The following is a 15,807-nucleotide window of genomic DNA, read 5'->3' as shown; positions in this document are numbered from 1 at the left end:
GAAGGGTCTGTCTGCAGACTGCAAGACGGGGGCGTAACTTGAAGTGGGCGTAACTTGAAGTAGGAGGCGTAACTTGAAGTTTCTCAAATCAGTTGTTCAGAACCACGCGAGACCTCAAAACGAGATTTTGCCGGGATGCGTTCGAAACCGCATACCCTTTAATTAGGCACTTAATTTCAATAAGTACTAACTTAAGGAGCGCTAAAAGAGTTTATACTCTACAGCCTAAATGCTATGTATGAAGTATGAATCCAAATTGTATATCATCATCCGCTATGTTGATCATGTGACCTACAAAGTTATAACAAGCACAAAAACGTAAAAGATATAAGTGAAAGGTTTAATTATTGTATTTGTAATTAACTTGATAATGAAGAACGTTGCAGAAACGGCTGCCTTTTTATTTTGTGATTGTAGTATAGTCAATACTGTTGATTTTTTTAATATATATATTTTTAACTCCACTAATGTGATCACGTGTTATCCTTAAAACATTTGTTTTTTATTAGAAAACCCAAAATCCTTATCTCTTGAATATTTTTTAAATAATTTTACGTGAAAAACGTTTTTCTTTTATAGCATCTCATACTATGAACACATCATTTTTTTATTTACTGTTTTATGGCATTATGATTGTTTATTATCAGATACAACCTCTTACCATGATCTTTTATGTAATAATTTGGCAATAATAATAAAAAAAGTAGGTCAGGTGCACAAACACCTCACAGCGACTGCAATATCTGCACAAAGGGTACTTTGATCAGCTGCTTGAAGATCTCATCTTTGGAGAAGACTGTTGATTTGATACTCTAAAAATGTAAGTATTACTACTCGAAAATTAACATTACCCCATAATGAATTGCATCTTTTGCCCACCCCAACATTTACCATGCAATAATAACGATAAATGCCAACCAATAATTATATAATTTTTTTTCTTAAAATTACATTTTAGTAAAAGAAGCCAAATGTATTTTCTTTTGTGACACAGCTATACATGAATATATACACTAGTTAAATAAATGCAGTCGATGTGAATACATCCATTTTCAGTCAAGCAATTAATACATTAATGGATAAAATATTTATATTTTATTTACTGACAACCAAAAATATGTCTAAATGATTAAAATAATGTATAAAAGTTAGCATCACAATAAATGCATACATGCACAAGTCAACAACACATGATACAAAGCTTCATTCAAACTTATTGTTCTAACAATCAAGTATTTACAGATGGTGAACCCAACATCCTCCTGCCATCTGAACACAGCTGATACAGTTCTGCCGCTGCACTTCACAATCTCACTCTTCTCAATGGGGATGTCGTTGAGCAACAGGATGAGGAAGACCTTGATGACGGCTCTCTGAACCACACAACCTTGAAGCTAGAGCAGGGGAACACGTGCAGGACAATCTGACTGCTGTGTCTGCTCCAAACTTTCGTGTGCCTGCACCCCATGAGCACGACTACCTGAAAAACATTTACACAGAGTTTACAAGTACATGATTTATTACTTTTGTAGTGGGCTAAACCACTGAAGTGGTTCAAATATATAAATAAATTATACATTTATCCAAAGTGACTTACAGTGCATTCAGACTAACAGTTTTTACCATGTGTTCCCTGGTATTCGAACCCACAACCTTGCACTGCAAGGCTCTCTTCTCCAGGTTGATCAGGGGATTGTAGGCCCCTGTTATAAGAGCACTGTCAATCACTTCAGATAAAAGCTCCATCACATTTTTTGATGATGCTTTTGAAGCTTCTGAAAGTCAGCCTTCATTGTTTAAACATTAACCAGCTGAACAAACATTACCAAAATCACATCCTCAGTGTCTTGTGGTCTTTCTCTAGATGCTCTCACTGGCTCTGGGGTCACTGAGGATGAAGACACCACAGCAGCATCTGGTCCTGATGAGACGGTAAGAGCTGGAGTGATGGAGCATCTCATCTGTGACTCTCGATCATTTCCAGGATGATGCTGTGGTCTTCTCCATCCTCAGTGCACACACCAGTCTACAGACATGTTCATGTCCTACAAAAATACACAATACAAAAAGTCATTACATTATTCCTTTGTTTCAGGTTTCCCCTCTTTTTCACCTTTCCTTGCAGGTCCTGCTCCACCACAAAAGATCTGCAGCAAATGCACAGAAATCAAGAATAAGAAAGGAGGTGTAATAGTTGTTTAAAATTACATTAAAATAAAATACAACTTAAGATTTAAAATGTTTCATTTATTTTTGTAGTGTACTTACACAAATCCTTTGATGGTAGCATTCCTTCATCAGTTACTCTACAGCAGATAAACACATATGTGCCTCATCTGTCCCTGTAACATCCAGACAAGAGTCAGTCTCCTCTGTCATATATCTGTGATATACTGCATTTACATGTTGAACTAATAACTGATGTAACTCACTTTTTATCCAACACAAATGTTCCTTAAATTATCAATATTGCAAATGGACAAATAAAATAGATAACTTATGTTTAGTTACTTTATGTAGATTTGTTTGTTTACATGACTCACATTCATCTATAGCAGTGTTGACAAAAGTGAATTCTACACAATATCACACACACATATCACTCAGACACCTGTTTCATGTCTGTTGGATGTGCTCATCTACAATACTTATCAAACATTATCCAGTCAGATGATAAATAGACATTTTAGTACTAGTCTTCAAGAAGTATATATAGTTTATGTAAATCTACTATTGAGTCGTGTACTTAATGGAGCTCCCCTGTTAGTAACAATACCACTGTATGAAAATGACTTATACACTTCAATTTAAATAATTATTTCGGAAAAAAATAAGATTCTCACCGTTGTCTCTCACAGCAAGCTGTCATATTCGTCTTCTTTCCAGTTTAACTGCGGTTGGCATTATTGGTGCATTACCGCCCTCTTCTGTTCCGGAGTGTGGGTCAGATGATACGTTTTCCTACTAGAACGTACACTCTCACATTGTCCCCTAACATTAATATCTACACACACATCATGAATCAAATCCTGCCTAAAACCCCTGCCTCCCTTAAAACGTAATCAATATTCTACTCTGTGCCGCCATATTGCCAATAACTTATCGTTTTGAGGTCTCGCGTGGTTCTGCGTGATTTGGACAACTTCAAGTTACGCCTCCTACTTCAAGTTACGCCCCCGTCTTGCAGTCTGCAGACGTACACGCTTGCAAACAAGTACAATTAAAATAATTGCAGTTAAAATCGTTTCGTTTGAATTAATGACTCAGTAAAACTGTTAAGTCAAGTCACCTTTATTTATATAGCCCTTTCAAACAAAAAAGTTTGTCAAAGCAACTGAACAACATTAATTAGGAAAACAGTGTCAATAATACAAAATGACAGTTAAAGGTGCCATATGCAGAAATTGAGGTAAAAATATCCATAACATGACCTACACGCATCAAAAGAATAAGAAGAAATAAAGGCGATGATGTCATTAAAAAAATGTCAAGTTATAGTGCTGCAGAGATATCAACCTTAATTAGCATTAGCATTACTAGCCCCGGCCCGGCAGGTGTCGTAATACCAGTTTCGGCCGTGGGAGGCGGTATGCGGACAACATAACCACCAGCCAACCTGCAATGAATACACGAATAACTCGTAGGGCGTACCCAAGGGGCAGAGCCATATAGAGAGAGAGTTGCGACAACGGAAGTTCGAAATGTTTGGTTGTCACGTGATTCGTGTAGACTTCAAATAGTTCCAGGAAGTGCTTTGGCGGCCATTCAAATTGATAGAGTAGAGGGACAGAACTGCGATTTCTGGTAATAAGGAGTCAATAAATGCATTTATTTTATATGTTTATACAACACACTGACATATGTACGTAGCATGAGTATGTAGTTACAGCGATGTTGTTTTTAAAATATCAAATCGGGTAATATTTGAGGATTAGTGTTCAATTACCGTTATTTTAAAAACGTATTTCAGGCTAACGTTAAGTTTTATAAACACGGGTTCCTGTTGCCTTTTTACGTTACATATTGTCCATTTTTTCACTGATCTAATGTTAACTCATGTCATATTGATGACTTTCAGGTAGTACAGAGACAGGCTGGTGACAGGTGATTTTCAGCTGGCACCGCACTATGGGTCAATTAACTGTTACCAGCAGTAATTAGCATGTTAAATAAATGTAAAATGAAGCTTTTATAATTCTTACAATTACATATAGTAATATAATTATGTATTATAAATAATATACCTATTATATCTAGTATAATTCTTACAATACTTATTCATGTACACAATATATTCAGGTTTAAAACAACTTAAGCATACTCGTATATAAACATGTACACTGCCATTCAAAAGTAATGATGCTGAAAATTCAGGTTGGCATCACAGGAGTATATTCCATTTTAAAATAGAAAACAGTTATTTTAAATTGTAATTATACAATTAACTATTTACAGCAATTCATGAATACATTTCTAATAAATGTAATAGCATGACAAGCATTTTGTATGTGTCCTTTCTTTCATGTTGTCCTTGCATAGTCTCCACCGTGGTTTACTGTGCTGCATGGGGATGCTCCACTCAGTCAGAGAAAGGTGTGCGAATGTATGGCTTCCCCGCTGACATAGAGAGGAGAAAATAATGGTTGGCTCAAGTCAGCAGGAGCAATCTAAATACAAATAAAAATTACAACAACAAAAAATTGTTAGGTAATTATACTTACATTTATTTGCACTTTTTTACATTGACAATGTTTTACTAGAAATAAGGAACAAGCAAAGCCTTGCAAAACCCAAGGAGCTGAGACTCATGGTGAGACATTGCAGGGAGTCATCAGTGTTACCTATAACTGTGCATTTAACCACCATGTGATATGTACTGTATGTGGGTAGACAAAAAAAAAGGTGTGTGTGGAAACTAAACTGAAGTCAGTATGCAGAAAAATTGCGGCAAAGCAATTTGTCATGACCAAAAAATTCAAGAGTAGGCTGAGACCAGATGCTATTCCCACAATCTTTGTACATCGTCCTGTGGTCAAAAAGAGGAGGGCCCTGCTCCACGATGCACCCCTAGACCTGTGAACATACAAGAAATGGCTACTGATTACAGCTGTTATTTCAGGTGATTCATATATAATAAGTACAAACTCGTACTAGTAAAGTGATGTGATATTTTCAATATTTAAAATTAGCAAAACCATGTATTCTACCTCTATCAGTTTCAAAGGTTGAGGAAAAAAGAACAAGGACACTCAGAGAAGGGAAAGTGAGAGTGAAGAAAAAGGACATGGCTAGAGAGGAGAGACAGGGACAGCTGACACTGCCCAGTCAACCAGCAGCAAGTCAGCCAGCATTCCATTGAACCATCAGCCAGTTACCTGGGTCTATTAAAAAAAATGTAAGAGACCAGAAAAAAAAAAAAAAAAAAAAATCAAACAATGCAAAGGCAGCACTAAGAAAAATAATGAAAATTCAGCTATCAAAAAAAAAAAGGTCCCCTCAGCTCTCCTGACCTGCATCCTCACTGATGCTCCATCACAGAACAGTGCAGTGGCACCACTAATCCTCCACCCACCAGCACCCACAGAATGTTACAGTATGTTACTTTTATACACTAACAAGTTTAAGTATATAATACAGTATTATTATATAATATAGACAGGTAATAGTAAATGAATCACAATGACTAAAAACACTCCACCCATGTTTTTGCAAACTCAATTCACTCTAAATGTATATCAATAGGGTGCATTTTATTATTAAGTAATTTAATATGTGTAATAAGGAACAAACTTTATAACCTCATTTTTACCACTTCCACTCACCGCTGTCACGTTATATTGAACTAACGTAATAGGCTATGTAACGTTAAGTAACTTTCCCCACCCTGCAAAAAAAATATGTTTATACTCCTTTTTTTCTAATTGCAAACACGATGGATGAAACTGAATTATGAGAACAGATTTTACAATTATTAGGGTGTTCGTTACTCACTTTATTCAGCTCCAATCCTAGCCTAATCTGTTAGTTATCTGATAACAAACCTTAAATCTACTCATTTAATGAGTGATAATCTACTAGAAGGTTTTAATTTGCAATTTATTGTTACTAAGATGTACTGATAATATTCAATCTTATTTTTTAAACGTCTTACCTGTTAAAAGTGCGTCGCGAACGGTTTGTTCTGCTGCATCTCTACGGCGCGGCATCGGTTTGCTGCTACTTCCGGGAACTATTTAGAGGCTCCACGAGCCGCCATTGCTGTAAAAAAAGCGTTCCATTGGAGTCAATGGAGTTGTCGCAACTCTCACTCTATATGGCTCTGCCAAGGGGCAAGGAACTCGACCGGAAGTTGAAGTCGGGTGGGGGCTGCCATCTTTTAGCAGAACTTCACTTGCGTTAGCATTCCCATTGACTCCCATTCATTTTGGCGTCACTTTGACAGCGAAATAACTTTACATCTGAGGCGTTTAAAGACTCTGTTTGTCCATTATTTATTTCTAAAGATACACGACAATGTATAAAGGTCTCCATTACCCTCTATGTTACATTATGGCCCCGTATAAACAGTTTTTGTAAAAAATAGGCTAACGATTGCGTCATAACCACTCGGCTCTCTGTCGCATTACCATACAGACAGGAGGAGAAGCTCGCAGGCAATTAACTTAATATGGCATACTGGCGTTACATTTTAAAATACTATACAAAATAATTAATCAGAATACTTACTCCTGCTCACTCCCGACAAAGAACTCCACGCTCAAGCTCGCCATCTCTGCAAGATTAACGATGGCAGTTTGCACGCACAGCCACTTAGAAGATTTACATATGGCAGACAGGCTTCGTCAAGCTTCGTTTGAGTCTGCGCGTCAGAAACGGAAGTGCTAAAAAACGCTAAAACTGGGCTTCATTTGTCTCAATTGAGTTCCAATGGGGTCGCTGTGTCCATTTCTTTTACTGTCTATGGGCGTACCTGGACCTGATGTCAATCGTGTGGAAAGTACAGCCCACTACTTTCAGTTCAGAGAAGAGAGCGGAAGGATAGCTGAAGCCCTTGGCAAAAGACCAACACCCGCTACAGGGAAACAACCGCGCTCGGAATCACAAATCAAATCCGATAAGAATACCAGAGTAAACATCGGCACTGCTTTTAATCGCTGGAGACAACTGATGGACTTGAAATAAATGAGGTTTGACTCCGAACTTGCAAGTTAGATGCTGTTAGTATTTCGCTAGAAGTTTGTTTTATATGTTTGTGTATTTGTTTTCGGGAAGTTATAACATAGAAATGTATCGAAGGCTGTTCGATAAACGTGCTAATGTTAGCGATGGGTAACCGTAGCTGCGTTTGATAATTAGCTAGCTATAACTTAACGTTACCCATTTTATTATATAGGGCTGTGCATGTCTTTACTCGTGTACATCTCATCAGTAAAGACGCTCCTGTAATTAGGAGTATATCTCCAGTACGTGTGTTCAGATCAGGATTGCCAGGTTTTCACAACAAATCCTGCCCAGTTGCTTCTCAAAACTAGCCCAATCTCGCTTCCAGAAGGTTCCCCGATAAAACATTGCTTCCCGGGGTAAAATATAGTTTTTTTTAGCAGGGTTGCCTTGGTATAATTCGCATTTTAGGGGCTAAATATCACGTTATTTGTATTGGGGTCGCTGTGACCAGCGGACATGAAAAACAACCACCACAGACTTGGCAACACTGGTTGGCATTTACTACACGGAGCCGTAATTCACTGACAATCTACACAACATCGATGTTAAAATCGCAGGCGATTCTTTGTCGATTTTGAAAGCGATTTTGTGTTAGTTGTCGGTAGACTAAGGCTCTGTGCAGTTACTGCCGCTCCACCTGAACCAGTGTTGCCAAGTCTGCGGTTGTTTTTCATGTCCGCGGTTTGAAGCAATACCAATAACGTGATATTTAGCCCCTAAAATGCTAATTTTACCAGGGAAACCCTTCCCAAAAATGTATATTTTAACCCCGGGAAGAAAATTTTATCGGGAAACCTCCCGGAAACGCGATTGGGCTAGTTTTGGACTAGTTTTAAGAAGCAACTGGGCAGGATTTGTTGTGAAAACCTGGCAACCCTGATCTGAACGCACAGGCTGGAGATATACTTCTAATTACAGGAGCGTCTTTACTGATGAGAGGTGCATGAAAATCGCATTCGATTTTTTGCACAGCCCTATGTATCATAACTAACCTGCTCTGTCTAGTCTGTTGGTCTCCGTGTCCTCTTTGCTTCGTGTTTTTTTTGTGCGTGAAAAAAATTGATGTGTGGCGTGAAAGCGTGTGAAAAGAGTCAATTGCGTGTGTCTCACGGTGAATGCTTGAGAGTTGGCACATTAGTTCTCAAGCAGAATAAAGGACAGGTTAATTTTTTGCTGTTTAGCGTTTGTATTAATCTATGATGTGTCCCTGTTTGCCTACAGGGACATAAAAAATAAATTAAAAGTGATAAGTGGACCAAGGTGTCTGAGATTGTTCATTTTAAGTAAAGGATCCTAATATTTCGTCCACAACAATATTTAATGAGGTTATAACTCCTTGTGGTTAGTCTGCACGAGATCAACAAGCTTGTTTGCTTTGCGGCCGCTTTAAATACAAAATAAGCATTCGATCTACGTTAGAGCGTCTGAGCGCTCACAAATCTTTCTGCAGCATCGTGAGCAGAGCGGCAAGAGCGATTTTTGACGCTCTAGACGCCGGCGGTGTGAACGCACAGTTAGGCTTCAGCTATGGCTGTAGTGTTGTTGTGAAAGTAGGGGTGGAGCATAGAGACTATGCCGTTTCTCGTTTGTTACTCTAGAGTAGACCAATTCACTTTGAGGCATACTGCCCCCATCTGTTATGGAATGTGGAGTATGACTTGATTTTTTTTTGCCAAACATTACAGATGGCACCTTTAAAGGCAGTTCACCATTTAATTCAGTGATGTCATAATTCAGCTCAGTTCACTTTAAATAGTGTCTGTACATTCATTTGCAATCAAGTCAACGATATCGCTGTAAATGAAGTGTCCCCAACTAAGCAAGCCAGGGGCGACAGTGGCAAGGAACCAAAACTTCATCAGTGACAGAATGGAGAAAAAAACTTGGAAGAAACCAGACTCAGTCAGAGGGCCATTTCTCCTCTGACCAGACGAAACCAGCAGTTCAATCTCAGGCTGCAGCAAAGTCAGATTGTGCAGAAGAATCATCTGTTTCCTGTGGTCTTGTCCCGTTGGTCATCTGAGACAAGGTCTTATAAAGGGGATCTGTACAGTATATGGGGCTGAAGTTGTCCTGGTCTTCACTGTCTTTCAGGGCTGTAGAAGTCCTTTTAGGTGCTGAACCACCATCTGGGCTGGATATCTACTGGATCCGGGTGACTGCAGTGACCCTCTGATCTGGATACAGACTGGATTTGGTGACCTCGGAATAAGAGAGAAACAGACTAATATTAGCATAGATTACATTCTTTTAACACTGTGGCAAGTACATCAGGTGGTATGGGAAGTGTTCCCGGTTCCGGTTTACCTAATTAATGCAGCCTAAAAATCCTAAATACGGATTTGGATATTAGAAGCGTATTAGTGTGTTATGTGTAAGCCAGGTTAAAGAGATATGTCTCTTTTAATGTCTCTGTTAATTTAGATGTATAATGTAATAGTGTGTCTGCCTTCCAAACAATGTTAGGCATATTATTTCAGAGTTTAGGCGCTAAATAGGAAAAGGGTCTGCCACCCGCAATTGATTTTTGACATTCTAGGTATCATCAAATTGCCTGAGTTTTGAGAACGCAGTGGATGTGGAGGATTATAATGTGACAAGAGCTTGTTCAAATACTGAGGTGCTAAACCATTCAGGGCTTTAAAATTAATAAGCAAGATTTTAAAATCTATACGATGTTTGATAGGGAGCCAGTGCAATGTTGACAGGACCGGGCTAATATGGTCACACTTCCTGCTTCTAGTAGAACTCTTGCTGCTGCATTTTGGACTGGCTTTAGTTTTTTTTATTAAGCATGCAGAACAACAACCCATTAAGCATTTCAATAATCTAACCTTGAGGTCATAAACACATAGATTAACATTTCTGCATTTGACATTGAGAGCATAGGCCATAATTTAGATATATTTCTAAGATGCAATGCAGTTTTACAACTGCTAGAAACATGGCTTTCTAAGGAAAGATTGCCAACAGATGATGAAGAATTGACAGAGCAGCCATCAGGACAGCGTTCTAGGTTATCACATGCTGAGTTTTTAGGTCCTATAATTAACACCTCTGTTTTTTCAGAATTTAGCAGTAAGAAATTACTTGTCATCCAGTCATTGCGCTCGATGTCACGGCGCTCTGGCTCCCGGTAAACATGTCACCTGCTGGTGGTTTACTTTTAAAAGTATAATGTAATTCAGTATATTCTACATTTTCATTGAATAAAACTTCTATAAATTCTTTAAAATTTTATTGATGTGTAAATATTTCAAGAAAAATCTGTAAGCTAGACATTTTCAGAGTCAGTACTCAAGAAGTTGTTAACCCTTTCTGATGATCACACCTGTTAAAACACGTTTTTGCACATTCCATGAGATTATCTTCATTATGAGAATAGTTAAGAATGAGGACCTGCGTAAAGTTGCGGCTCAATTGCTTTAAATTCAAATTCTTCAAATACCAAATTAAGACAACACAATAATACCACATCTTACTTTTTTTTATAAGGTAAAGTATATTGTATAGAATGTAGTTGTCATTTAGTGGAGGAAGAATAAAAGTTATAGACTTGGACAATTAGTAGTTAGGATATTTTACTGACCTACTGTACATATCCTGTATGCCACTATTGACATAAATTCCATTCCTCTTACATTTTTGTTCTCTGGTAAAAAAATAAGTAAATAATTAAACACATAAAGGTTCCAGAATGGAGTTTTAACACTGGTGCCACAGAAGAAGCACTCCCAAACAACCTTTCAGTAAAACATTCTTTGACAAGAAAGAAGGAATGAAATGGAAATGGAATGGAATTGCCCCATGACTGTTACAGGTGATTTCTGAAGGTGAGAACGTGGGAAGTACAGTTTTGAAGGAAACGAAACAGAAAAACAGATCGAATCCTGTAAAACAGGTTGTCAATTTTCTTGTAACTGTGTAAAGGAATACTATCAGTGGCCTGTCCCCTTTGCTATTTTTTTGCTATTGTTCACTGTGATAAAAGTACTACCTGCCTTTTGGAAAGCTGTATAAATTCAGTTGTGTCTAGACTTCGTTGAGTTATTTAAGGAAAAGTCGATTAAGTTTGTTTTTGACCCATTTGGTTCACATTGCCCAGAAAAAAAAAACTAAAAAACAAAAGAGGCACAGAGTGGAATCATTTGATTTTCTTTCTTTTTTTGTTGAATATTGGGGTTCAGCCTTGTACAGTAAGTATTTTTTTCTTTTTGTCAGATAATTAAATATAATGTTTAAGTTTAAACATGATGTAATAAGCAGACAATAAATGTTTGACAAAGTTATGTTAAAGGAATAACCATTTTAATCAGGATACTTCAAAAGGGAACAAAACCATGTTGACGATATGAATCTTTCTTGAATGAAGATGTGTGGAGATTTGCTGTTTATTTGGTTACTGAGTTTAACCTTGCCCTGTAATAATTTTAATGTGAGCAAACAACACTGAAGTTAAATATATAATAAATAATATAATAAATATATCATATAATAAATCTGATATAAATGTCAATACAAATGAATCATATTAAATTATATTAAAATAAGCTTATTAAATGCATAAATAACAAAAGGAACATTTTAGAATGTAAAAATCTAATCTTTATAATGTTTTTTTTCTTTACTTTCATTAAAATGAATTATTATTTAAATGTTCTTTTGAATGTTTTTCTTTTGTTCTAGTTCTTGCATCAATAACCACGGATTATGAATGAATGACCTTCTGACTCCTCCCCTTGACTGCAGCTGCATACCTCTGTTAACATTCAAGGTGTGGCTTTAACAACTTAAGAATATACTGTCTTTTTTAGAGAGTCATGGAAAAACTTAATTTGTTCAAAACATTCAAGAAAGACACCATGACACCATTGCTCTGATACAGTGACTGGGAATACATATGTGTTAAGTGAATCTTTGATTTGCCCATGTATAAAGAAATTACAGATCTGTAATTTTTATGGTAAGTTTATTTTAAAGAGGAAATGTCATTGTTGCTAAAAATAACATTACTTTGTGTATGTGGTTTAATGAAATGTGTTTATTCGGTTTAAGGTAAAAAAAAAATAAATAAATTCTTTTCCACATACTTCATGAAACAAGGAATTTTTTACAAAGCTCATTGCATGGTCTGAAAAGCGAGGTGTGCTCTGATATCGAGTGCGTTGTGATTGGCCGAATGCCTCAAGAATTTGACGGAAATGTTACGGACGTGACCATACTGTGATACGTGTGCCAGTCAGAACACAGGCATGAAAAGACAAAAACAATAAAACCCATTACAAACTAGCCATTTGTTGCATACGGTGGGGATATAATTACTAATTATAATGACTCACCTGAATGCCTTTGGTTGGCTACTGCAGTCCTAAACTCAACAGAATTGTGTGTGATTGGTTAAAATGCGTAACACTTTAAAAACGCCTAAAATGAAATACGGTGCAACATGACCAGATCTTAATTTCATGCCATAATCAACAATCTCAGTTCATTTTCACTTTGTTAGCAGCCGATTTAATAGATTTAATTTGTGCAGAGGCGTTTTTGTCTAATTTAGTTGTATTTTTTGCCCCAAGTTCCAATGGCCAGGGCAAGGCTAAACCTTCCCTAGCCTTACACATTCTCCGCCTATGTCTTTGGGTTTGAGATTTTGGTCTTTACATATATTCTTTATGCACCAAGAGCTTGTAGCACACCAAAGAGAAAGGAAAATTTTAAATCACATCATATGACCCCTTTAACAGAGACAGAATATCAATCAAAAAGTCACCAAAAAACAAAACAAAACAAAAAAACACATCATGTGAATAAATGAGGCATCTGACTCCCACAGACTGGTTATGTGCCCATGTGGAACACAGATTAGTCCTGAAGTTACTCCTAATGTCAGCTTGTTATGTGTATAAAAGACACCTGTCCACATCTGTGTTTTCCATTCCAACCTCTCCCACCACCATGGGCAAGACCAAAGAGCTGTCAAAGGATGTTAGAGACAAGATTGTAGATCTGCACAAGGCTGGAATGGGCAACAAGACCATCAGCTAGAAGCTTGGTGAGAAGGAGACAACTGTTTGTTGCGATAATTCGGAAATGGAAGAAATACAAACAACCATCAATCGGCCTTGGTCTGGAACTCCTTTCAAGATCTTGTCTGATGGGGTAAGGTTGATCATGATGAGAAAGGTGAGGGATCAGCTCCAAACTACATGGGAGAAGTTTGTTAATGATTTTAAGGCAGTTGGGACCACAGTCACCAAGCAAACCATTAGTAACACACTACTGCGCAATGGACTGAAATCCTGCTGCGCCCGGAAAGTCCCTCTGCTCAAGAAGGCACATGTACCGGCACATTTAAAGTTTGCCAAAAAATAATCAAAATGATTTAAAAAAGTGAGAAAGTGCTGTGGTCAGATGAGACCACATGCTTTTACCTCTGTGCTTGCCAACAAGGGTTTCTGCACTGACTGCTAAGTAATGTTTTGCTTGAGGATCAAATACTTATTTCACTCAATTTCTTACCTTTATATGAAGGGGTTTTTTTTTTTTTTGGTTGGTTGGTTGATATTCTGTCTCTATACTTTTAAATTAACCTACCATAACAATTACAGAGCCTTATTGTTTATAGTAACTAACAAAATGTTTTCCCCAGTGTAAGATTTAAGTTACTTTTTGTCATTGATCTGTTTTATGACTGCAACATAACTCTCTAAGGTGTGCTGTATTTGAAATGTATTAATGTCTAACAAGAGCCTTTATTTATTTCTACAGAATGAAAAACTTGTGGCTTCACCTGAAACTGAAAAACATCATCCTTTCTATTTTAGCACTGGTGGTACTTAGTTTTTCTGTCACATTTTTAACTGTAAATGAAAGAGGAAGACAGAAAACTAGAGTGTTTGAGAGGCCACGTCTGACAGTACAATATAAAATTAATTGCACAGCCATATATGAAATGGAGCCAGTGGAAGTGGGCAAAACTTTAGCCATTCGCAATCAAAAAAGCTATGTAGGGCCAACCGATGAGGCTATTGTGAATTCTACCTCTGATTGTGATGAATTTGTGTCACAAGGTTATGATGCGATTCAAGGCACTGGGTTTGAGCATGAATTTCCCCTTGCATATTCTTTGGTTGTTCATCAGGATGCTCCTCTTGTGGAGAGGTTGCTGAGGGCCGTTTATATGCCTCATAACATATACTGCATACATTATGATCTGAAGTCCTCAGATGACTTTATTTTAGCAATGAAAGGTCTGGCCCGCTGCATCCCCAACGTCTTCATTGCCTCAAAGCTGGAGAGGGTGCAGTACGCAGGCTTCTCACGACTCAAAGCCGATCTGAATTGCCTGTCTGACCTCCTAGATTCTGAGGTCAAGTGGAAGTATGTCATCAACCTGTGTGGTCAGGACTTTCCACTGCGGACAAACGCTGAGCTGGTGTCGGATCTAAAAGAGCTGAAAGGCAAGAACATGGTGGAGAGCAAGTGGCCTGGAGGAAAGCAATGGCGCTGGACTTATCATCATTTACTGAAAGATGGTAATTCAGAGTATTACGGCTCACCTGTCATCACTTCTGAAATGAAATCTCCACCTCCTCACAACATAGCCATGTTTGTGGGCAGTGCATATTTCACACTTTCAAGAGAATTTGTGGTTTTTGTGAACCAGAGTTCCATAGCCAGTGATTTCTTGGCTTGGTCTGAGGATACATACTCACCTGATGAACATTTCTGGGCAACTATGATTCGTGTGTCTGGAGTACCAGGGGAAGTGCCAAGTTCTGACCCTGAAATCTCAGAACTAGAAAGTAAAACCCGTCTGACGAAGTGGTGGTCTTTAGAAGAGAAACTTTACCCACCATGCACTGGAGTCCGTGTGCGAGAAGTGTGTATTTATGGTGCTGCTGAGCTAAGATGGCTCCTAAACTACGGCCACTGGTTTGCTAATAAAGTGGATCCAAAAGTGGATCCTGTTCTTATGGAATGTTTAGAAGAAAAACTTGCAGAAAAACGTGTGCAGAGAGAAGTATAAATAATGCATTCTCAGTCTGGAGATCAATACTGGACGTCAGGTTGTGTGATGTAAGTTATTCTCTGACGCCACCTGCTGTGAACAAAAGAATGGAGCATGCGTTGGTTCATCAATGAAATATTGCATTGTTTACCATATTACCTGTGCAAAATAGCTACAAATTCAAATAATCGCTTTAAGTAAAAAAAAAAAAATTGTTTTTAAATCTAAATAATACCTTGTCCTAAATCTTGTGTCCGTTGGAAATCAAGCTCCAGTTTTAAGAATATTTATTTGTATGTTTGAAAGAGACTTTTAAAATTATCATTATTATTATTATTATTATTAGGATTTGTTATTGTTATCACGGCTATCATGGCTTTAAGTTCAATAAATACAAATGTTAACCCAATGGAAAAAAGAAGTAAGTCCTCTGTTACCATCTGTTTCATATGCATAGTTTTAACTTAACGCAGCGACATTAAACAATTTTGCACCATGAATGTACAAATATTTGTCATGCAAATAAAGTATCTTGAAACTGAAACTAATGCATGTAACTTGCTTATTATTAG

At 37.5% G+C, this 15,807-nt stretch overlaps 1 protein-coding gene and 2 long non-coding RNA genes across 7 annotated transcripts; 1 reads left to right on the top strand and 2 right to left on the bottom strand.

Moving 5' to 3' along the window:
- Nucleotides 1-1,080: 1,080 nt before the first annotated feature.
- On the bottom strand, nucleotides 1,081-3,144 carry LOC113038766 (uncharacterized). 4 transcript variants are annotated; one of them, XR_003274814.1, is made up of 5 exons: nucleotides 2,844-3,144; nucleotides 2,269-2,342; nucleotides 1,827-2,147; nucleotides 1,598-1,703; nucleotides 1,081-1,480 (listed from the first exon to the last, which is right to left on the bottom strand). It is a non-coding gene; the product is annotated as an uncharacterized LOC113038766 (long non-coding RNA). The 4 variants fall into 4 exon arrangements; XR_003274816.1 differs by having other exon boundaries at nucleotides 2,078-2,147; nucleotides 2,844-3,142; XR_003274815.1 differs by lacking the exon at nucleotides 1,598-1,703 and having other exon boundaries at nucleotides 2,844-3,142.
- Nucleotides 3,145-4,794: 1,650 nt separating this feature from the next.
- LOC113039209 (uncharacterized) lies at nucleotides 4,795-6,208 on the bottom strand. Its single transcript, XR_003274900.1, has 3 exons — nucleotides 6,152-6,208; nucleotides 5,208-5,381; nucleotides 4,795-5,073 (listed from the first exon to the last, which is right to left on the bottom strand). It is a non-coding gene; the product is annotated as an uncharacterized LOC113039209 (long non-coding RNA).
- Nucleotides 6,209-7,143: 935 nt separating this feature from the next.
- On the top strand, nucleotides 7,144-15,725 carry LOC113038763 (beta-1,3-galactosyl-O-glycosyl-glycoprotein beta-1,6-N-acetylglucosaminyltransferase 4-like). 2 transcript variants are annotated; one of them, XM_026196404.1, is made up of 3 exons: nucleotides 7,144-7,187; nucleotides 11,911-11,998; nucleotides 13,993-15,725. In XM_026196404.1, the coding sequence occupies exon 3, from the start codon at nucleotides 13,994-13,996 to the stop codon at nucleotides 15,251-15,253; it is 1,260 nt and encodes a 419-aa protein (XP_026052189.1). In that variant the 5' UTR covers nucleotides 7,144-7,187; nucleotides 11,911-11,998; nucleotide 13,993; the 3' UTR covers nucleotides 15,254-15,725. The 2 variants fall into 2 exon arrangements, with proteins under 2 accessions (XP_026052189.1, XP_026052188.1); XM_026196403.1 differs by lacking the exon at nucleotides 7,144-7,187 and adding an exon at nucleotides 10,075-11,420.
- The last annotated feature ends 82 nt before the right edge of the window (nucleotides 15,726-15,807 follow it).

The sequence above is a fragment of the Carassius auratus genome, chromosome 21, assembly GCF_003368295.1.
Source record: "Carassius auratus strain Wakin chromosome 21, ASM336829v1, whole genome shotgun sequence".
Classification (NCBI taxonomy): domain Eukaryota; kingdom Metazoa; phylum Chordata; class Actinopteri; order Cypriniformes; family Cyprinidae; genus Carassius; species Carassius auratus.
The sequence above is the reverse complement of the archived record's forward strand: the minus strand, read 5'-3'. Positions and strand labels throughout refer to the sequence as shown.